This window comes from Microcaecilia unicolor, chromosome 1 (assembly GCF_901765095.1).
Source record: "Microcaecilia unicolor chromosome 1, aMicUni1.1, whole genome shotgun sequence".
Classification (NCBI taxonomy): Eukaryota; Metazoa; Chordata; class Amphibia; order Gymnophiona; family Siphonopidae; genus Microcaecilia; species Microcaecilia unicolor.
In genome coordinates this window covers 320,117,274-320,142,125 of record NC_044031.1, presented here as the reverse complement: position 1 = coordinate 320,142,125, position 24,852 = coordinate 320,117,274, and the positions used below count along the sequence as shown (strand labels likewise).

Below are 24,852 nucleotides of genomic sequence, written 5' to 3'. Positions count from 1 at the left end.
GAGCATTGGCTGCTGATATCAGCAAGGATTCCTTTCAAAACATTGATGCTTACCCATAAAATCCATTCTTCAGAAACACCTCTGTTTCTATTTTGATTCCTCATACCCTATATCCCTTCACAATCACCTTGGTCCTTCTAACAAGCTCTGTTGGTAGTTCCATCCTTTCGCCAGATCTGTTTCGAGAATATACAGTCTTCTATTTTTTTTCAGTTGCTGCCCCATTTTTGTGGAATAATTTCCCTCTAGGTCTCCACAGTGAATTATCTTTCTCCCTATTTAAAGCAGAATTACAAACTCACTTCTTCTCGCAATGCTATTCTAACTGATATTCCACTAACCTGACGCTCAGCACTGGCTGTAACAGTGGTGGACTCTGCAGGCCCATAGTAGCCAAACTCTTCTGTACTTAAACGTGTAGTTCTATTCCTATCTTTTAATTGTTGATTGTAAACCACTTAGCTGGAGTCTACTGATGGACAGTATATCAATTATTAAATAAACTTGAAAACTTGCATCTGCAAACCACCTATAACCCACGACCTTGCTAGATGTTATCTGTCCACCATCAACCTGCCAGGAACAACCCATTTGGTTTCTGAGGTGCTGTAGGCAACTGCTTTCCACCCAACTCCCCATGGCCTCTTCCTTCTTCTGCTTCTTTTTTTTCTTATTTTCTGTTTTTTTTTTTTTCTTGCCACCTCTGTCCTTCTAGCTGGCAACTGCAGTAGCAGCAGTACAGTTTTCCCTGCTTTTGCAGTGCCACTGATGCTTACCTTCCCTCACTTCCCATAATGCCATTAGACTGCAGATACTCCAGCTGGAAGCTGCCATTCTATTTTTACCACCAATGCAGTGACCATACTGATGGCAGGAGGTCCAAATATGCTACCACATTACAATATACTCTGCACATTTTGTGGCAGTCTCAGCAGGGAGGGGTTCAGCTAAAAGACTGAGTATTGTTTTACTTTTTAAAATCTATTGTCTGCTATGACTTCACATTTAACATTGTAATAAAACTGCATTCACTTTAAAAAGTAGAAAATATGAATACAAGCCGGAAACACCAACATAAAATGAAAAAAATATATATATCAGCCATATTGTGCTATCATTAATTTCATTTTTTGAAATGTTTTATTCTTGAAGGCAGAATGTTGTCTGTTATACTCAGACCGTCATATCCAAAACACTGATTGCTTGCATAACAGCACTCCTCTTTGATGACACCCTAGGGAACTATGGAATTATGTACCAGCATAATTCTGTGCATAATTGCTCATAACATGCATAATCACACTAATTTGCATGATTCCCCAGAGTGTGGCAAGGAAGTAAAGAAAAGATGTCAGCCTACACAGTCGGAAAGCAGAAATGGTTTGTCTTACAGATCAGTTGAGGGAGGCAGATTAGGCCTGTGAAGCCACAGAATATGTTTGAAGGCAGTGGTGGCAACATGGAAGGAGGGTACAGTGGAAGCAAATAATGGAAGGGTAGTGGCTGTGGAAGAAGCAGAAAAAGAGGGAGAGTGATGGTGGTCAGCTTTGGGGGGAGAAGGAGAGAGAGAAAGTGGTAGGGTTTGATTTGAGGAGGGAAGGAGACAGAGAAATTGGTGAGATATCATGGGGAGAAAAAGTGATGGAGTCTGGCTTAGAGACTGGTCCTGAGAGGAAATGATAGGGTGGGATCTTGGAAGGAAAGGAGCAGTGGTATCCAGTTTCAGGAAAGGAGAAAGAGAATGGTATAAGCATTATAGGGGATGAATGTATAAAATCATTTTCACACATATATGCCAATGTGACAGTCATTTTAGAAACACTATTTGTGATATGAATGTGGATGTGGCAACAACAACAAAAAAAACCCGTTGAAATCATCCTGGGAGGAGATGTGACATGGGTAGAGCAGTGCCATAGACATAGTGTGTCAGTGTCCAAGGTAGGAGATATAAATGTCACCATTTACATGTACTATAAGAGACATCCAAATGCCGGCTCTACCTGTTTGTTTGGACTGTTGGCATAGGGCTTGACTGATGGAGAGCTGAGAGTGAGCAGTTGATCTGAATGTCCATCTGGGTCGGTTGTTAGCTCACCAATACTACCTTGCATTGTGTCTCGGCCCTCTTCTGAACATCTGGAACCTCCCCCTCCAAACCCTCTGTGTACACCTCACCCCCGCTGCCCTGCTCAACCTCCTCTTCCACCCTCAGTTCTCATCCCTGAATCCACCCTTCCCCAGTCAGTGTCTACCCCCTGTGCCTTGTTGTCTGATAGCCCCTAGCCCAACCTCATCCCTTTGTTCTGTGGCCCTCTGTGTCTGAGTGCAACTGGTGTGTGGGGGTGGTTCTGTCTGCAGGTTGTATGTGAGGGGGAGGGGCCTGAATACTACCGTTGATGGGATTGAATTGGTGCTGGTGGCAAGATTCAAGTGGTGCTTATGAGAGGAGGCAGGAAGCATGTTACTCCTCAACACCAGGCTACGCAGACCCTCTTGAATGAGGCATATGGGGAGCAGAGGAGAGCTTACAGAAGACATCCCTATTATAGGGTATAGGCCCAGGACCCAGTTCCTTCACCTGACTGGTGAACAGTGCCTCACCAGATACTTCTTTGATAAGCTAGCCATCCATCATCTGTGCCTGGAGTCAGTACACTAGGGACCAACCCATGCCTGATCACAACTGTCCTATTCTTTCTTGCCACTGGGCGTTTGCAGTCAGTCATGGCAGTTACAGCAGGCTTCAGTCAGTCAGCCATCTAACACTGCATCACCCAGTTCTTTGCAGTCCTTTTCTCCCACACATCTGACTACATAGCCGTCCCTCACACTGTGCAGCAGAGGCAGCTAACCATGATGCAGTTCTATGAGAAGGCCCACTTCCCCGCTGTCCTGGGAGTCATAGACTGTGCCCATTCAAATGGATTGCAGCACCCTGGGTGAGATCACCAAAGTCTTCCTCCACTTCACCAGATTCCAACACGACTCCTATATGCTGCAACATTCATTTAAACACCTCTCTTTCTTTTTCTTTTTCTCTCTCTCTCTTTCTCTCTCTCTCCATGCACTTGGAAAACAGAATTTTCACCTATCCTCACCTCTCTGCCCTCGAGACATTTGACTGAGGGATGCTGCATTCCTTACACAAAGGTGGCAGGGGACAACCCCCAGAGGAGTTAGCTAATGACCCCTATAGTGGCCCCACACAGTGAGGCAGAGGAGTGATATAACAGGTCCCAACATAGAGCGAACCTTTGGCCTACTGAGAAGCTGCTTCCTCTGCCTCAACCACTCCAGGGGGCAACTGCAGTTGGAGGCCAGAAAAGCTATGTAAAATCTTCGTGACCTGAAATATTTTTCACAATCTTGCCCAAAGCTTCAGACAGCCCCTGCCAGAGGAAGCAGGTATGAGAAGCCTAGGAAACAAGAAGAATGTAGAATGACCCTCACAGAGTGTATCCTCACATTGTATCAGCTTGACCTGTCAGCAAGAACAGGCATTTCCAGCCAAGGTGTGTGCATTTAAAAACAGACATCGTAGTAACAGTTCTCCCTGAGAACCCTCACCCATCCACGCAGAGACCCCATTCCTCCTCTTCCATCCACACACAGCCTCCCCTCCTTCTCTCCCATCCACACATAGACCCTCTTTCCTTTCACCCATCTGCATGCAGCCTCCTCTCCCCCCCCCCTCTTCCCATCCAAACATATCCCCACCCCTTCCCCTTTATCTATTCAACAACCCCCCCCCCCTGCATCCTATTTCCTCCTTTCTCCTCCCCCTCTTCCTCCCTCCACAACTCCTACCACGAGTGCTCCAGCCCACCCTAGGCACCACTGGGCTTGCAAAGCATTTAGGACTGCAAGATGGGGCTGTCACTGGTCTCAGAGCTACTGAGTGACATCTCATCCAGCAGTCCTGTATAGCATCATGAAAAATCATGAAAAAAGTCAGGGAGACCATTTGTTTAGGCCCAGTATGCAATCTCACAGTATGAGGCTGGGAAGATAGTCGCTAAAGGAGCAGATAAGCATGTGTATGTACACTCCAAGATGGCTGCAGTCTCTTCAGAGGTGATGAACTGATAACACTGGTGGTGGTCGTTGTGGCAGTTGATTTGATGTTGGCTGCCACATTTGGTGCTGAGGGAAGCTGTCAGTGCATGGATGTCTCACTGAAGGCCTGGCACTTCCTGCTTCATGTCATGCAGCGTGCCCATAATATCTCTGTTGTCTTCTCTGTGTCCCTCCTGAGGTCCAACATGCACACAGTTAACTGGAACTTTCACAATGGTTTAACATGAACCTGTTCTGCTCCATGAACCACCAATTAATGCCACCATCTTCCAAGCTGCTGTTCAGATACATTGACTTCTAATTCCCTATCTGCTGAACAATTGAGATGGAGGGGGCAGAGGCTCATCTCGTGAATGCTCCTGCCCATCCTGTCCTAAAATGTCCCCATTTAGTATTGCTGGTGCTGCTAACTTCTCCTGTGTGGGTTCATCTACAGTCTTGGGTATTACCTAGGGTTACCATAAGGCTCCAGAAAAAGGAGGACAGATTGAGCCAGTCTGGGTTTTCCTTGCATTGCTTTCAATGGAAGCAAAACCCGGACTGGATCAATGTGTCCTCCTTTTTCTAGAGCCATAAAGAGGGGCATAATCGAACAGCGCCGGCGAAATAGATCGCCGGCAATCTATTTTGGTGGCAGTGCAACAGCTGGCCGTAACCGTATTATCGAAAATGATGGCCGGCCATCTTTTGTTTTGATAATACGGTTCGAACCGGCCAAATGCCTTGGATTTAGCCAGATTTGAGATGGCTGCTTTTGTTTTTCAGCGATAATGGAAGCTAAAAGCGGCCATCTCAACCCCGGCTACATCCAAGGCATTTGGTCATGGGAGGAGCCAGCATTTGTAGTGCACTGGTCCCCATGACATGCCAGGACACCAACTGGGCACCCTAGGGGGCACTTCTAAAAATTCAAAAAAAAAAAAACACAAATAGCTCCCAGGTGTATAGCTGAGCCCCCCAAATCCCCCCCAAACCCACTCCCCACAACTCTACACCATTACCATAGCCCTTATGGGTGAAGGGGGGCACCTACATGTGGGTACAGTGGGTTTTGGGGGGGGGGGGTTGGAGGGCTCAACACTTAGCACCACAAGTGTAACAGGTAGGGGGAGATGGACCTGGGTCTGCCTGCCTGAAGTGCACTGCACCCATTAAAAACTGCTCCAGGGACTTGCATACTGCTGTCAGGGAGCTGGGTGTGACATTTGAGGCTGGCAAAAAAGGTTTTTATTTTCGTAGTGTGGGAGGGGGTTGGTGACCACTGGGAGAGTATGGGGAGGTCATCCCCCATTCTCTCCAGTGGTCATCTGGTGAGTTGGGGGCACCTTTTTGAGGCTTGGTTGTGAAAATAAAAGGACCAAGTAAACCAGGCGAAATACTGATTAACTCCGCTTTTTTTTTCCATTATCCGCGAAAGCCAGCCATCTGGTAGCCATGCCCATGCCCGCCTATGTCCTGCCTTCGCTACACCGCCAACATGCCCGCTTGACGGGAAAGCAGCGATGGTGTAAAAAAAAGCAGCTTTCGATTATACCGATTTCACCACTTTTGAGAGATCGCCAGCCATCTCCCGATTTATGTCGGAAGATGCCCGGCGATCACTTTCGAAAATAAGCCTGATGGGAATCCTAGTATTACCTCAGCCTTTGAGTTCCCATCTATGGCAGCTCGGCCTGCACCATGCTTGGACCCTAATCTGAATCACTATCAGAAGCCTATTTGCAGGTAGGGAAATGTGTAGCAAATGAGTACATAAGTACATAAGTAATGCCACACTGGGAAAAGACCAAGGGTCCATCGAGCCCAGCATCCTGTCTACGACAGCTGCCAATCCAGGCCAAGGGCACCTGGCAAGCTTCCCAAACGTACAAACATTCTATACATGTTATTCCTGGAACTGTGGATTTTTCCCAAGTCCATTTAGTAGCGGTTTATGGACTTGTCCTTTAGGAAACCGTCCAATCCCTTTTTAAACTCTGCCAAGCTAACCGCCTTCACCACGTTCTCTGGCAACGAATTCCAGAGTTTAATTACTCGTTGGGTGAAGAAACATTTTCTCTTATTTGTTTTAAATTTACTACAATGTAGTTTCATCGCATGCCCCCTAGTCCTAGTATTTTTGGAAAGCGTGAACAGACACTTCACATCCACCTGTTCCACTCCACTCATTATTTTATATACCTCTATCATGTCTCCCCTCAGCCGTCTCTTCTCCAATCTGAAAAGCCCTAGCCTCCTTAGTCTTTCTTCATAGGGAAGTCGTCCCATCCCTGCTATCATTTTAGTCACCCTTCGCTGCACCTTTTCCAGTTCCACTATATCTTTCTTGAGATGCGGCGAACAGAGAATCACAAAGCATCTGTTTTGGAAAGGTCTTGTGATTAGGAAGGGGCTCTAGCTTCCTAGTTGCATTATGATTATAAGAACCTAGAAAGAATAACAAGGCTGGGTCCTCTGAGGAAAAGGTCTGGCCTGCCATGCAACCTTGCCTGGTTTGGAACATCCCTATACAGCTTGAGAGAGTTTCACATGCATGTGCACAACAACTGTGCTCCAGGTGCCTCGTGGATAGGGTATGAAAAGCATGGCTTGCACGGGTATGCACCAGATCAGACCACACCACACATATTAGTGAAGGCTAGAGATAGCACTACAACATAAAGGAAGCATCACAAAGTATCATGCTCATATAAAGATCTTTTCCCATTAATTTTCACAGTCGTATAAGCCCCAGTTATTTAACCCCATGCATCAAACATCCTGTGCTGTGCAAATGGTGCTGCCACCCAACAGACCAACAGATGTGCTATCCCAGATGTGTTAGTTAGGTTGGGAAGAACACCACAATCTCAGGCACTACCATGTTAGAGGGGAAACAACATAGTCGCCATGCCCTCTGGCCTGGTAAAGGGCAGATAGAACATATGCAAGGAGATTCCAGAACATAGGCTGAACGGTAGAGGTTCAGCTAGCCATATTCAAACAAATTATTTTACAATAAACCAGTCTTCTCGGCCACGCTTGTCCAACCTTTTTCTATCAGGGGCCACATTTTATATGTTGTAACATTCAGAGGGCCAAAACACATAAGCGTGCATGCATTCACGCTCTCTGGAAAATGAGGTGATACCTTTTAATTGGAGTACTGTATTACATTTGTAACTAGTTTTTAGAGGCCAAACATCCTTCCTTAAGTCAGGACAAGCATACTGCAACACTATGTTATTGAGACCTGAAGGAGGAGGAGGTTTTGGCCTTATATTTAGTCCTATAAAAAGGTATCACCTTATTTTCCATTTTTTCTTTTATTTATATTTATTAACTTTTAAAGCAGATTAACACAGCTACCATATTTCTTCATCCTAAATTAAAAATAAAGTTATTTTTTCTACCTTTGCTGTCTGACCATTTAATATTTTCTAATTGTGTTGGCCCTGTCTGTCTCTCTCTTTGCCCTTGGCATGCAGGATTGCTCCTGTCTCTCTATTCCTCCCTCCTCTCCCATAAGAACATAAGTGTTGCCATACTGGGACAGACCGAAGATCCATAAAGCCCAGCATCCTGTTTCCAACAGTGACCAATCCAGGTCACAAGTACCTGGCAAGATCCCAAAACAGTACAATGCATTTTATGCTGCTTATCCTAGAAATAAGCAGTGGATTTTCCCTAAGTCCTCCTTAATAATGGCTTAAGGACTTTTCTTTTAGGAAGCTATCCAAACCAGTGGCATAGCTAGGTGGGGCGCAGGGGGAGTGGTCGCTCCCCCAACCAGATTTTTAGAAAAAAATGGCACCTAAGCGCCACATGCCAATATCTTTCTATGCCTCCTCCCCCCCCCCCCTCCCGTGCGAGTCTTGCATCTTCTCCTGTCTCATCTGCCCGCTCTCTACCATCCATGTGGTCATTTTTAAAGCCCTGAAGTCTTCTCCCTCCGGCACCGGCGATTGACATAGTCAGCCTTCTGCTAGCGTCGGGGCCTCTCAGGTGCGTCCCACCTCTGCGGAAAACAGGAAGTTGCATTAGAGTAGGCGAGACACGCCTGAGGAGAAACCCCGGTGCCAGAGGGAGAAAGCTTCAGGGCAGTGAAAATGACCACGCGGACGGTAGAAAGCGGGCGAAATGCGAAAGATGTAAGACTCAATGGGGGGGGGGGGGGGTGGAGAACTGAGAAAGAGCTGCCCAAGGAGGTTTTAATAGCAGGAGTGGAAGTGAGCCTATCTAGTCCATTGTAAGCAAGGAAGCCAGTTTGGTTAATCTGTTTCCACTCCCCTACACAGCCATCATCACTGTTCTCTCGAAACAAAACAAGCAAACTTATGAGCTGCTGCATCCACCTTGTCAATTTTTAATGTTGGTCCATCTGTAACAAGTCTAAAGCTGTTTCAGTTGGATAGGCAGTGCCTTAAAAGCTGGAGGAGAAAAGAAATAACAATTGAATATCACTAAAACTGCTTCAAAAATTATTGTAGCTGGTAGAAACTGCAATTATAAACTCTATAGGTTGAGCTCATTTTTCTTCACTATTCTATACAATACAGATGTCCAGATTTCAGTGAGGATACCCTGTTTCCTGATGGATTCATCTTATTTATTTAGATTTTGCTCACACCTTTTTCAGTAGTAGCTCAACCTGAGTTACATTCAGGTACACTGGGTATTTCTCTGTCCCAGGAGAGCTCACAATCTAAGTTTGTACCTGAGGCAATGGAGGGTTAAGTGACTTGCTCAAGATCACAAGAAGTAGCAGTGGGATTTGAACTGGCCACCTCTGGATTGCGAGACTGGTGCTCTAACCACTAAGCCACTCCATCTTAACTGTTGTTGTAATCTGCCTTGGGAAGCCTGATGTTATTATAAAGGTGATAGCATACATTGAAATTAAGTGGAAGTAGAATTAAACTCTCCTTTCATTGGGGCACATGGAATCACATCTTCATCTATTTTGTAGAAGTTTCTTTTAGATACACAAATGGATCATTTTGTTTTCAACATGTTTCAGGGGCAAGTGGTTTTATAAGTCAAAATAAAAATAAATATTTTGTTTTGCTGTTCTCTTTTGTTTTAAAGTAAATGGGCTATAAGCCCCTAATGCAGTCCATAGGTTTTCTTCTATTTTTTTCTTGTGATGACTTGTACTGTGCCAAAACGGAAAACTCTTATCTCTATCTGGTCGATAATGAAAGGAACACTATCCACCCTAAAAAGTTGTTTTGTGGCTGTGCATGAGGAATTGTGATATTGAATAAATAAATGTATGTTTATGTCTCTAGTCATGCATCCTATGTTTATATAATCCTTTCAAGAAATCCAGTTAATCATTTAACATTAGTGGAACATAGCCACAGAGGCATGGTATGGTCGTGTTTTTACATATTGTAATACTAGGGCCCATCTAAGGAACAGGTTGTTTTCAGTTAGTCTTCACTGGACCAAATTTGCTTTCCTTGTGCCATCACTATCCAGCAGGATAGGTAGTATCTTGAAAGATGGAGGATAAAGAATTTTTTTTACATTTATATCACACATTATCCCAAGCAAAGTCGGGTTCAATGTGGCTTACATTTGAAAATACGGTGAGACATAAAAATAGAATTCAGTTATATCATAGGAACAAATACCTGGATATGTCTGAAAAAATTAACAAAGTTGAGATTATCATATATACCCAACTGGGCATTTAAAGGTTTGTCCTTTTAATGATACCATATGTTCAGAAATCATAGCCATAAGTAAAGACAGTTATTCAAAGATTATCACATGCACACACCAGAACAGGCATCCATCACATTGCAAAAATAAACAACAACTTCTACAGAGTACATCCAAAATTTAATTTTTATTTCCTTATTTCCGTTTTCCAAAATTCCAGACAGAAGATGTGCAGATCAACAGGTCCCAAAGCAGTACAAAACAAGTGAAGTGAGAAACAACACAGTTTATACCTAACTAGCCGTTGAGCCCGTGAAAACGGGCTACTTTTGGAATGGGGGGGTTTCTGAGCCCCCCCCCCCTGAGGTCGGCGCCGCCCCGCCTCTCCCGGAGTCGCCGCCGCCGCCCCTCCACCTGGCCCGAGCAGCACTGTAAACTTACAACAGCACGCAGCAGCAGGCACATCAGCAAAGCTGCCGTCAGGGCGGGCTACCGTCTCTGCCTGTGTCCCACCCTCGTGTGACGTAACATCGGCAAGGGTGGGACAAAGGCAGAGAAGGAAGCCTGACGGCAGCTTTGCTGATGTGCCTGCTGCTGCGTGGTGATGTAAGTTCATAGTGCTCGGGCCTGATGGAGCGGCGGCGACTCCGGGGGATGGGGGAGGGGGAGCGGTTCCGACGTGTGCAGCATGCCAGTAGAGACTTCCCTCTCTGTCCCGCCCCCATCATCACGTATTGACGTGGGGGTGAGGCAGAGAGGGAAGTCTCTACTGCGCATTTGCGAGTGAGTACGGTCACTCGCCGTTTATATGTTTGATTGTTCAACCACCCTTAGGATTCACCTTTGGGTTTAAAAAGCAAATCATGTGTATATAAGGTCTGGATAAACAAATTAAAACAATCAATGTTTAAAGCAAATGTCCATATGTAATACGTGGTAGCAATAATGAAACAAAGATGGAATATTCACATAGCAGGCAGACTGAGCCAACAGATTTATTTTCCACTGAACATAATTAACTTTCTATGAACGTGGCAGCTAATAGAGTGCTGAACTGGACACCGTTGGCACATTTAGACCGACTCTGGACTTCTGCATGAAGGTAGCTCTGCCCTCATTTTTTAATATGTCTTTTAAATAATATTAATAAAAAATATTAAGTGAATTTTTATAATATACATTTGCAATCCACAAAACAAAAGGAGCAAGTTCCCATAGCCATCTTTTTCCTTTGATGTAAGCACAGGAAAAAGAAAAATGCTACCAGGTTTCAACCTAATTTATGTTTAATGTAGGTTATGTGACTCCAGTGCCTTGTTGCCATGGCAGAGGGCATATGTGGCAGGCTTATCTTTTACTCATTTCTCTGCTGCACATGTACCTTGTCAGGTCAGGGTGGAGTCGGGACTCGCTGTAAATATTCAGTACTGTAATATAGGATACCTGGAATTTGTGTACCTGAAAAAGGACGTTCACTGAGCTATTGTATACTACAGCATCTCTGATAGATATTTAGCCATGAGAATTTACACCAACTGTATGGTTTCATAAGTACTCAGACATAACTACATGGGCACTTAATACCCAGTTGGGCACCAACTTTCCTTTATAGAATAGACCCCTACCCTGTTACAGAATTGCTCTTACAATGTGGTGAGTATCTGCATTTATTTCTAACAATTTTCAAACACCATTCTGTTTAATGTATTGAACAAAAAAACATTTATTTCAGAAACAAAAGTGTGGCTTACATATATGCTTCTGTCATAATACAGTTTCTGCAGTCTGTATAAAGTGATTTACCAGGACTGTTCATCATTTGTGGCAGCAGATACAACTGGTATCATTTTGATTTTTTTTCTATATAATTCCCAGAAGTGTATTTAATTTGTATTCACGTTGTATTTTCTGCCACAAATACTTGAAAAATGTGGGTTAATCGCATTTTGTTCAGACTGTAGAACTATAAAGAACCATATAACAATGGATGCAAATATGTATGCCATAGTTTAGTTCCTGAAATAAATGTATATACTGTATTGGGACTTTCTTCACATGCATATCATGTCCGTGTTCTATTCCACTGTTCTCATCCACCAATCTCATGTAAGGCATGGGCCCACCTTTTAGAGGTATTCATTGATATGCCTAGAAGTCTGACACACACAGGGTGTCTCTAACTCAAGGCAAAATCAGAGTTTTCTGGGAATGGGAGGACAGATTTCAACATTAAAGGTCAAATTACTTTTAAGAAGAGCAGCTTATTTTTAAAAATGCTTACAATTAGTTGAATGGACAGGTGATTAAATATCTACCATCTACCTCTATACTATTTGAGAGCATTGTGGGTAAGTTTTTGCTGTCATAATGAAGTATCTGTGTATTGTATTTGTGTTTATATAATTAGCTCGAGAGCATCCTCCAGAATGCGGGACACCTGCAGGATAAGCAGAGATACTCATATTTATACTTCAAGATTTACTATTTCTATCGGGTCTCGCCCTTAGGAACTATCATTGCTGGAATGAGTGCTGGATGACTCGGCCTGACCTTCCGGTTGGTTTTGGAGGATGGCAAGTTGTAGACGCTACACCTCAAGAAACTAGCGATGGTAACCCTCTTTAAATCAGCATTTTTCTCTGGGAGCACACTTTTTTTTCTCTCTCCCCAAATGATGTCGGAGACTGTCATACAATGGTTATAACTTGCTGTGAATTTTTATGCTGCATCACAAAGTAGCGGAAAAGTTATGATGAGACCATTGGAATAGTTCTCTGTTTTTCATCGCACATACACACATGGTATATGTTTGATAACACAGTTTGGCTGCTCTAAACATTCACCCTCCCAAAGGGACATCCTAGAGTACTTTAAAAAGTAGTATATGTTGTTCAGAGGGAAAGGTCATGCCTACCATCTGTTTCTGGTTTTTTTTTTTTTGTTTGTTTGTTTCATTTGTACCCTGCGCTTTCCCACTCATGGCAGGCTCAATACGGCTTACATGGGGCAATGGAGGGTTAAGTGATGACTAGGAAAGCACAAATATTTTTCATTCTCTTCTTTGTCAACAACAGAAAATCACAAGGAAGAGGCCAATATAATGAATATTACTTTCAAGCAGTCATCCTGTGCATGCTTTATAGTATTCTCAAGGAAGTTAAGAAAAAAAATTAAAGACTATTCTGAATGGAAAAGAGAAGGAAGCAAATAAAGAAGTCAACTGACTGATTTATGCTAAGACTAGCCGTTAAGCTTGTTTAAACAGGCGAGATTTTTGTTTGGCAAAATTCCTCTGCCCCTGCCCTCTCCCCTCCCCTCCATCCATGTGCATCTCCTTCCTGTCTTCCCTCTCCTCCATCCATGCCCAGCATTTCTCCTGCCCTCCCCTCCATCCATCTATGTCCATTAGCTCTCCTCTCTCCTCTGCCCTCCCCACCCATGGCCAGCGATTCTCTTTTATCCCATGTCCTCCCCTCTCATTCTTACCCCCTGTCCTTCCCTGTCATTCACATCCAGTTATTTTCTTCTATCCCCTTCCCTCTCCTCTGTCCCCTCCCCTCCATCCATCCATCCATGTGCATCTTCCTGTCTTCCCTCACCTGCATCCATGCCAAGCATTTCTCCTTCCCTCACCTGCATCCATGTCCAGCATTTCTCCTTCCCTCCCCCCCCCCCCCCCGGGGTCGCCGCTGGCCCCCCTTCACCCGGGCCGGAGGCTCTCCTCTCCATTGAGCTTACAGCGCCTCACCTCCGAAACCGCAGCAGGCAGATCGCCTCCCGTCGGCCTTCCTTCCCTGCCTGTGTCCCGCCCTCATGTGACGTAACGTCGGTGAGGGCAGGACACAGGCAGGGAAGGAAGGCCGACAGGAGGCGATCTGCCTGCTGCGGTTTCAGCGCTGTAAGTTCAATGGAGAGGAGAGAGCCCGGCCCAGGTGGAGGGGGGCCGGCAGCGACCTCGGGGGGGGGGCGGTAGTGACTTCGGCCGTTCCCTCCCTCCCCTTCCGTGTTCCAGGTCCACTCCTCAGTGCAGCGCAGTTTCTTTCCCTCTCTGTTCTGTCCTCTAATGTCATCACATCTTGATGCGGGGGCGGGACAGAGAGGGAAGTCTCTACTGCACATTTGCGGGTGAGTCGGTCACTTGCCATTTATATGTTTGATGTTTATATGCATTAATACCATCTCAGTGTGCATTAAAAATATTGTATATGTAAAATGAGCCATGCTAATGATAACACACATCACTTATGTGGATTTCTGTGTTCTCATTTTAATGAGCATTAATATGCATAATCAGGCAAATCTCAAAATAACACAGGCTATTTCAATGTACAAATCTGCCTTTATCCAGCCATGTAACTGCACCTCTAGATGTGTGGTTACGAAGTTTTCCTATACTGAGTCATTCACTAAGCATTGGTATTCACCTCACCAAGTTTGGTGAATACAACTTTACAATGTGTGTACTAAAATAACAGCACAATTCACAGTTAGGTAACTAGGCCCCAAAGTTAGATAATAAGGAGACATGCATTTAATTGGAGTCTTCTGAACCAGACTGAATGACTCATTAGTAATTTTACTCAATCGTGTCAAATATTTCTAATGCCTTTTTTTCCCCCTCAGGTATGTTTAGATGTGGCCCTGCTTCTGTGCTTGCCATCAAACACGGCCATGCCTGCTTTCAATTTGATACTCCATTTGTGTTTACTGAGGTATGCTTCCTACAATTGTATTATATTTCAATTCTTCATTTATTTGACTGTCATAGCTAAGGCTCCTTATAATACCTTGGGATTTCAAAAGTCAGCTGAATAACTGATTGTTAAGGCTTCCTCTTACCTGGTCCCTAGTGGGGGTTTTAAATATATTTTTGTATTTAAATATTGAACATCATGACTTACATCATGCTACCACCTTTCAGTTCTAAGTAGGTCGCAATCACTAAAAAAATCAAAACAATCTGGGAATTACATAAACCAGTTTAAAAAGCAGCATAAGACTCATAAAAGATATTTCTTAATTAAAAATGTTTTGACCCTTCTTCTAATAAGAGATAGGTTTGAGAAAATGAAAACAATCCATCAGTATCCCTTCACAATCTAGCAAGTATATGTTTATTATGTCTGTTTGTTGTAGCTTACGTGTATTGAATGAATGCTTACTTCTGTCCTATCAGTTTTGGAATTCCTTTCCTTTTATGCTCTAATGTTTATATTTTTATTGTACACTGCTGTGATCCATCCAGCAAAGCAGTATATCAAATCTTAATAAATTAAACTACATAGAGAATGTTACTTTCAGTGAGCTGGTAGTGCTTGGTGACCCATGATTATAAAGAACAAGGTTTCCCTTTGAAAATGTCACAGGTTGCAATGTCCGGGGGAATCACTGATCCTGGAATTTTCCTCTTATAACAGTGCATGACCCTTGATACCCATGACCATCACTGATGTGGTTTGTTTCAAGACCACTGCTAGGAATAGTTCTGTTAATAGTTTCTTAAATGATATTACAGAGTGGTTATCTCTGTAAAGATCAAAACACTGCAAAAATAATGTGAAGAGTCATGCATTTGAGATGCAGAAAAACAAAGAAGCAATACATACATAATGGGGGATGGTCATACATTTGGGTTGCAAAAACCCAAGGGAACCATAAAGTTTAGGGGGTGAAGTACTTCTGTGCACAAAAGAGGAGCGGAACTTGGGTGTGATATATGTGATGATCTTAAGGTGAAACACAAATAGAGAGAGTAATACAGCATACACAGAAAGTATACAGACAAAAAAGTAACACTGGGCCTTCAAGACTGGGACAAAAAAGTTCTTTATTGATGACCCAACACGGGCCGTGTTTCGGCGCTAAACAGCGCCTACTTCAGGGGTCTAACTAAAGAATGCAAAAATAAAAAAACACATAAATATACAAAAAACTATATATATAGATAAATCAAACTAAGCATTTAGATCTCTAAAATAAATAAACATATGACAATCAAATGATAAAACATAAAAAATATGCATATAAATGATGTGGATTAATTGTGCTCAATGATAGAGAAGACAATACAAGAATACCAACTGCTTTCATTATACAATTGGCCTCTATAGCATTACAAGAGAATTTTTGCTGCTTTTAAGGATCTTATTACAAACAAATCAAAGGCACAGCGATGGGAGCAAGTAAGGCACCTGATCTTGCCATACTTTATGTCGCATTCTTCGAGTATAAGCACCTGGACAATCACCCATTCAAACAAGAACTTAAACTATGGAAATGTTACATTGATGACATCATATTTCCTGATATTCTGATCAGAAAAGACAGATACCAATTTACAACCACAATATACAGGAAACCTACCGACAAGAACCCCTTTTTGCATTTTGAAAGTTTTCATAATAGGAGTCTTAAACACCAACTTACCATATTCACAGTTTCTCCGACTAAGAAGGCTTTGCAGTGACTACAATGAATTTGAAGAACAAGCAAAACCTATGACATCCAGATTCTTAACCAGAGGTTACCCTAACAATAGTGTAGAGGACGGATTAAACAGAGCACAAATGGCCAGTAGAGAAACACTACTGAAGGGTCCTGCAAGATGGAACAAGCCAGATATAGTATGCAGCTTAAGGTTCTCTCATCTTTCATCAGAAATACAAAAAATACTAAGAAAACACTGGCACATTCTGGCTAATCATGACTGCTTCAAAAACAAACATCTCACTGTTGCCCATACAAGAAATAGAAATATTAAAGAAATTGTTGCACCATCCGGATTACCTGTAACTTCATTCCCTACTCAGCCTCCTACTGGACATAGGCCATGTGGATCATGTTCTGTTTGTGCATCATCTATGTGCATCACCACCTTTATACATCCAACTACAATGAAATCATATACACTACATCACTCCTCTAACTGCAATACAGAAGGAGTTGTATATCTGATTATCTGCCCTTGTAACTTAATCTATATAGGTAAAACCATTCGTAAAATTAAGACCCGAATGATTGAACACAGGAGCAACATCAGACGACAGGATGTCTCAGCACCCTTGGTACAACACTGCATGGAACAATCCCACAATTTCGGAGATCTCCAATTTTGCGTATTCAAAATTCCAACAAAACCCTGGAGAGGTGGTAAATTTGATCAAATTTTATTACAGCATGAGCAAAGAGCTATCTTTGAGCTCAATACGGTACATCCGGCAGGACTCAACGAGTTGGAATTGACTGTTTTCACATAAACTGCTTCATTTTCAAATACTAGTTACAGATCATTAACTACTCTGTCCATGGAGAAAAAGAAGATATTTATTTATTTATTTTTGTAATCTTACTGTACAGTGCCATTAATTATTATTTTTTTATTATTTTTTATTTGGAAGAATTAATACATTTGTCTCTTTTTATTATTTTTATTAGATTCTATTACTTCTGAGATGCATTTTTTATGCAAGTCTTTTCTATTTTTATTTAGTTTTTTCCATCATTTTTTATGTGCTATACTACCAATGATCCAAGTATATTAGAACTAGTATATTAGTCTTTATGTGGTTGGACAAGGTTATTATTTAAGACCTTGTTGTTTTTAAATATGTGCTCTGTACACAAAATATGTCTGCCTTTTAAAAAAAAATATGAAGACCATTTTTTAAAAATATGAAGACCATTGTTATCTAAGTCTTCATGTGGTGAGACAAGGTTATTAATTAAGACCTTGTGTCTCTTTAAATATGTGCTCTGTACACAAATTTGAGGCATATTTTCAAAGCACTTAGCCTCCCAAAGTTCCATAGAAACCTATGGAACTTAGCCTCCCAAAGTGCTTTGAAAATATGCAAAGTATATTTGCTGTTTTAAAATATGACAACTATTGCAATTTATGTTCTTACACAGCAACATATGCTTCATTTAATAACGAGCTCCATATTTCCATATATATATATATATATATATATATATATATATATATATATATATAAAAAATATATAAACGGCAAGTGACCGAATCACCTGCAAATGCGCAGTAGAGTCGGAACACTGAGAGTGTAGAAGTCCAAGCGCTGCCTCCAGCAGCAGTACAGCCCAATAGGGAGGAAGGCTTGGACATGGGCATGGAAATCGGAGGAGGAGGGAGCAGGGAGGAAAGGAGGGGGCGGAACTGAGGGAAACAGACGCTGGGGGGAGGGCAGGGGAGAGAGCCAGGGTTGGTGGACGGGGGGAGGCCATAGGAAAAAAAAACTAGCCCTTTGTTACGGGCTTAACTGCTAGTGTATATATATATATATATATATATATATATATATATATATATATATATATTGGATTCATTGAGAACATATATTACATATTGCTATGTTTTTCATTACATGATTTATCACTCTCGACAGGATTACGCCATTCTTTACCTTTTCATCCTAGATAGTTTTTTCTCTAAGTAGTTTTGCCATGTTTGTCATGTTACCCATAATTATGGCTTCATCTTATATTTTAATGTTGTCCCCATACAGTTATCTCTGATTTTTGAAGGTTCTTATTTGCTACCTAGACGATGACGTATTCACGTCAATACTGCTCCCTATGCTCATAACCCTTTGGCACTTTTTTTCAAGTCATCTCCGATTTTTGAAGGTTTTCATTTGCTATCTAGATGATGACATATGCACACAAATACCACCCCTTATGCTTACAGCCTTTTGGCGCCTTTCTGAATTTAAATCCTCAGCTTGGTGTTTTTTCCACTTTCACTTTCGCTTCAAAGCACAATAGAGGGCTCTTTACGGAGCCACATTTTCGCAAATTGTGGCGTACGGCGGTCCTTTACAAGCTGGGGTAAGCAGATGTTTTTACTATTACCACATTTTACGCTCTCAATAAGGGTTTCAACTAGATATATATTTTAGTATTTATCTACATAGCCGATATCATTGCTGGGAATGGCAGTTTTTATACCAAGCGCCAGTATGAGCAGATTTCTTCATGCTGACTAACCTATTGCGGTAAACATCGTTTTTTATATCATACAGTTCCATCTTTATATTTATTTTTATCTTCATGCCTTTAATATCACTATAAGCTGAACACAATATCACTCGCTTTTTTAAAAAAAACTATAATGATGGTAACTTCACTGGTTGATACATCTCAACAATCATGATCTCTCGTACTCTATACAGTTCTATTATCTAAGATGTATTTTTTATTCTCCTACACAGGCATTGAATTGACTTCAAGTAGATCTTACTGTGTCTCTTCTTGGTGAGAACTAGACACCTAATACTTCAGTATTATTTTAATGAGTTTAATTATGATTATGATCATTGACCAGCACTACTTTTCACAATTAATTATCATGTTCTTATTTACTATCAAGTATCATTAATTACCGTATATCCCAATATATCTCATATCTCATATATCACATATACATATCACTATATATCCCAATACATCTCATATATCTTATATATATTTCCATATAGTACAATTAATTATCGGTAGATATTTCTCAGCAATCAAATATTGCATTATTGAATTCATTTTGGATAGAATTTATAGTGTTTCTGAAAACTAATGATTAATCAATCAAGTATGTCATCTATTCACATAAAATACATAAATCTCTTTGTTAATACTGTTATGTGATACATTTTAATGTTTATAATTTATTTGTGAGATGTTATTCATGTTGTAATATGTAAACATTTCATTATTTTCATTTACAACAATTAATCCACATCATTTATATGCATATTTTTGATGTTTTATCATTTGATTGTCATATGTTTATTTATTTTAGAGATCTAAATGCTTAGTTTGATTTATCTATCTATATATAGAGATTTTTGTATATTTATGTGGTTTTTATTTTTACATTCTTTAGTTAGACCCCTGAAGAAGGCACTGTATAGCGCCAAAACACGGCCCATGTTGGGTCATCAATAAAGAACTTTTTTTGTCCCAGTCTTGAAGGCCCAGTGTTGCTTTTTTGTCTGTATATGATCTTAAAGTGGTCAAACAGGTACATAAGTACATAGGTATTGCCATACTGGGAAAGACCAAAGGTCCACCAAGCCCAGCATCCTGTTTCCAACAGTGGCCAATCCAGGCCACAAATACCTGGCAAGATCCCAAAAAAGTACAAAACATTTTATACTGCTTATCCCAGAAATAGTGGATTTTCCCCAAGTCCATTTAATAATGGTCTATGGACTTTTCCTTTAGGAAGCCGTCAAAACCTTTTTAAAACTCTGCTAAGATAACGGCATTTACCACATTCTCTGGCAACGAATGCCAGAGTTTAGTTATACATTGAGTGAAGAAACATTTTCTCCGATTCGTTTTAAATTTACTACATTGTAGCTTCATCGCATACCCCCTAGTCCTAATATTTTTGAAAAGCGTAAACAGATGCTTCACATCTACCCGTTCAACTCCACTCATTATTTTATAGACCTCTTTCATATCTCCCCTCAGCCGCCTTTTCTCCAAGCTGAAGAGCCCTAGCCGCTTTAGCCTTTCCTCATAGGGAAATTGTCCCATCCCCTTTATCATTTTCGTCGCCTTTCTCTGCACCTTTTCTAATTCCACTATCAGGCTCATTTTCGAAAGAGAAGGATGCCCATCTTTCGACACAAATCGGAAGATGGGCGTCCTTCTCACAGGGTCACCCAAATTGACAAAATCAAAAGCCGATTTTGGGCATCCCCAACTGCTTTCCGTCACGGGGATGACCAAAGTTCACGGGGGCGTGTCGGAGGCATAGCAAAGGCAGGACTTTGGCGTGCCTAACACATGGGCATCCTTGACCCATAATGGAAAAAAAGGGCGTCCCTGACGAGCACTTGGACGACTTTACCTGGCCCTGTTTTTTTTTATGACCAAAGCACAAAAAGGTGCCCAAACTGACCAGATGACCACCGGAGAGAATTGGGATGACCTCCACTTACTCCCCCAGTGGTCAGTAACCCCCTCCCACCCTCAAAAAACATCTTCAAAAATATTTTGTGCCAGCCTCTATGCCAGTCTCAAATGTCATACTCAGGTCCATTACAGCAGTATGCAGGTCCCTGCAGCAGTTTTAGTGGGTATAGTGCACTTCAGGCAGGCGGACCCAGGCCCCCCCCCCCCACCTGTTACAATTGTGGTGGTAAATGTGAGCCCTCCAAAACCCACCAGAAACCCACTGTACCCACATCTAGGTGCCCCCTTCACCCGTAAGGGCTATGGTAGTGGTGTACAGTTAGGGGTAGTGGGTTTTGGGGGGAGTTGAGAGGCTCAGTACACAAGGTAAGGGAGCTATGTACCTGGGAGCAATTTATGAAGTCCACTGCAGTGCCCCCTAGGGTGCCCGGTTGGTATCCTGGCATGTCAGTGGGACCAGTGCACTACGATTGCTGGCTCCTCCCACGACCAAAGGGCTTGCATTTGGTCGTTTCTGAGATGAGCATCCTTAGTTTCCATTATCGCCGAAAATCAGAAACAACCAAGTACAGGGATGACCATCTCTAAGGACGACTTAAATTTCAGGATTTGGGAATCCCCGACCATATTATTGAAACGAAAGATGGACATCCATCTTATTTCGATAATATGGGTGTCCCCGCCCCTCCACCGGGATAAGTAGTAGTAGTAGTTTTGCGAGGACATCCTCAGCAAAACTTGGGCATCCCTTTCGATTATGCCCCTCTATATCTTTTTTGAGATGCGGCGACCAGAATTGAACACAATATTCGAGGTGCGGTTTCACCATGGATCGATACAAAGGCATTATAACATCCTCATTTTTGTTTTCCATTCTTTCCTGACATTCTATTTGCTTTATTAGCCGCAGCAGCACACTGAGCAGAAGGTTTCTTTTTTATTATTATTTATTTATTCATTTATATAATTAACACAAGCTTAAATCTTGTTACATGTAATTCAGACAACAAAGAAATATATATACATAGTATACCAACATCATAGTATATCTCCATGACAAAAAAGGAAAAATTGTTATTAATTTCTTTGTCCCTTCCTTAGACCACAAATCTATTTAAGAGGGGGTGTAAAGGTAAAGATCAGGAAAATCTAAATTTAAAAAAAGAAAAAAGTACAAAAGTAAGACATGGCTGCCTCTCCACCAAAGTATATTTAAAATTTACCCTTCAGATATTATGTCTTTACTACTCTTTTCAGGTCTATGAAAGAATTCAATTGCTCTGGCATGAAAAAAACATATTTAAGTCCTAAATATTTAACAACACATTTACATGGATAGGCTAATAAAAATGTAGCACCCAATAACCGTGTCTCCTCTCTTAAATCCAAAATTTTTTTCCTTCTATCCTGTGTAACTTTAGTGACATCCGGAAATATCCATATCTTCTGACCACAAAATGTTTGATGCATATATTTAAAGTAAAGTTTCATTACCACATTTAAATCCTGTTCAAACACATATGAGACCAAAAGTGTAGCCCTATTTGTTACTTCGGATAGAGAGTCCTCCAAAATTAAAGAAATGTCTTTCAATTCGTCAGGGTTTCCATGATCCGGAGCCGCATGGTTCTCTTCCTGGTATTTTTTTGGCAGATAATATATTTTATTCACAGGAGGAAAATTTTGAGGTAACATTTTCAAATTTTCAGTCAAATATTTTTTAAAGAGTTCCAAAGGAAGGATTCCAGTTGGTCTAGGAAAATTTAATATTCTCATATTCAGTCTCCTATTATAATTTTCTATTTGTTCGATCTTTTGTCTAATATTCAAATTGTCTTTAACTATCACAGACATATTTTCTTGCATTTTTGATATATCTTTTTGAGAAGTCCGTACCTGATCGTTGAATTCTTCCTTTAAATTATCTATTGATTTGGAGAGTTGGTCCACAGTTACAATTAGATTTGCTGTTTGTTGAGTAGATTTAGTTACAATATCTTTCAGGCCTTCCATAGCCTGCCAAAGAGCCTCAAGAGTAACCACCATGGGAGGCATCGGGATTTCCACCCTACCTCCTGTCCCTCCTGCCTTTGATTCCGGGAGGAAACCTCCTCCGCTGGCACCAAGTTCTCCGCCTTCCGGGTCTTGAATAACAGCTTTACCTTCCCGTACTAAGGCAGGGCACGGTGGATTGTCGGACGCTGGAGGAGAGAGTGTTATATTATTTTCCTGAGGTGTCGGGTTTCCTGCCCTGACATCTAGCAGAAATTCAACTCCAGTCTGATTTGGTGGCTGCCTCAGAGCGAAGCTGTCGATTGTAAGTTGCTTCGGGGAAGATGTCAAGGTGGTGGAGGGTTTTTCCCTAACATTCCCCTTTCTTTTTGTATGCGGCATAGCTGGTAAAAGGAAAAAATTTTCAACAAACGCTCGATCAGACTCAGCGTCTTCAGCACAGCGGCGCCATCTTGTCACGCCCAATCTGCCTGTTTTGTGAGCAGAAGGTTTCAACGTATCATCAATGACGACACCTAGATCCCTTTCTTGGTCCGTGACTCCTAACGTGGAACCTTGCATGACATAGCTATTTTTCGGGTTCCTCTTTCCCACATGCATCACTTTGCACTTGCTCACATTAAACGTCATCTGCCGTTTAGATGCCCAGTCTCCCAGTCTCGTAAGGTTCTCTTGTAATTTTTCACAATCCTCCCACAATTTAACGACTTCGAATAATTTTGTGTCTTCAGCAAATTTAATTACCTCACTAGTTACTCCCATCTCTAGGTCATTTATATATATGTTAAAAAGCAGTGATCCCAGCACAGACCCCTGGGGAACCCCACTAACTACCCTTCTCCATTGAGAATACTGACCATTTAACCCCCCCCCCCCCCCCCCCCCAGTTTTTAATCCACAATAGAACACTACCTCCTATCCCATGACTCTCCAATTTCCTCTGGAGTCTTTCATGAGGTACTTTGTCAAACGCCTTCTGAACATCCAGATACATAATATCAACTGGCTCACCTGTATCCACATGTTTGTTCACCCCTTCAAAGAAATGTAGTAGATTAGTGGGGCAAGATTTTCCTTCACTAAATCCATGTTGACTTCATCTCATTAATCCATGCTTTTGAATATGCTCTGTAATTTTGTTCTTAATAAATAGTCTGTACCATTTTGCCCGGCACCAACGTCAGACTCACCGGTCTATAATTTTCCGGATCTCCTCTGGAGCCTTTTTTAAAAATCGGCATTACATTGGCCACCCTTCAGTCTTCCGGTACCACACTCGATTTTAAGGATAAATTACATATTTCTAACAATAGCTCTGCAAGCTCATTTTTCAGTTCTATCAGTACTCTGGGATGAATACCATCTGGTCCAGGAGATTTGCTACTCTTCAGTTTGTAGAACTGCCCCATTACATCCTCCAGGTTTACAGAGAATTCATTAAGTTTCTCCGACTAGTCAGCTTCGAATACTATTTCCGGCACTGGTATCCCACCCAAACCTTCCTCGGTGAAGACCGAAGCAAAGAATTCATTTAATCTCTCCGCTACGGCTTTGTCTTCCCTGATTGCCCCTTTTACTCCTCGATCATCTAGCGGTCCAACTGATTCTTTTACCAGCTTCCTGCTTTTAATATACCTAAAAAAATGTTTACTATCCAGCTTATTTTCGAAAGAGAAAGGCGCCCATATTTCGACCCCAATTGGGTGATGGGCGTTTTTCTCGCAAAGGCGCCCAAATCGGTATAATCAAAAGGCGATTTTGGGTGTCTTCAACTGCACTCCGTCGCGGGAATGAATAAAGTTGACGGGGGCATGTCAGAGGCGTGGTGAAGGTGGGACTGGGGCGTGGTTATCGCCCTAACAGAGATGGGCGTCTTTAGCTGATAATAAAAAAAAAAAAAGGCATTTGTACCGCGATTTTGGGTCACTTTTGTTGGACCCTTTTTCTCACGAACAAGTCCCAAAAAAGTGCCCCAACTGCCCAGATGACCACTGGAGAGAATCGGGGATGACCTCCCCGGACTCCCCCAGTGGCCACTAACCCCCTCCCACCAAAACAAAATGCCACTTTAACAACTTTATTTTCCAGCCTCTATGCCAGCCTCAAATGCCGTACCCACCTTCATGACAGCAGAATGTGTTCTATCCTCTGACAGCCTTTCCCTGGTTCTGATGT

At 41.9% G+C, this 24,852-nt stretch overlaps 1 protein-coding gene across 1 annotated transcript in view; it reads left to right on the top strand.

Annotated features, from left to right (window-relative positions):
• The window catches only part of F13A1 (coagulation factor XIII A chain), a 206,863-nt gene that overhangs the window by 133,107 nt on the left and 48,904 nt on the right, over nt 1–24,852 (top strand). Inside the window, exons 9-10 of the mRNA XM_030208812.1 lie at nt 12,237–12,340; nt 14,353–14,441. Coding sequence (XP_030064672.1) covers nt 12,237–12,340; nt 14,353–14,441 — 193 coding nt within the window. The remainder of the gene's footprint in view (nt 1–12,236; nt 12,341–14,352; nt 14,442–24,852) is intronic.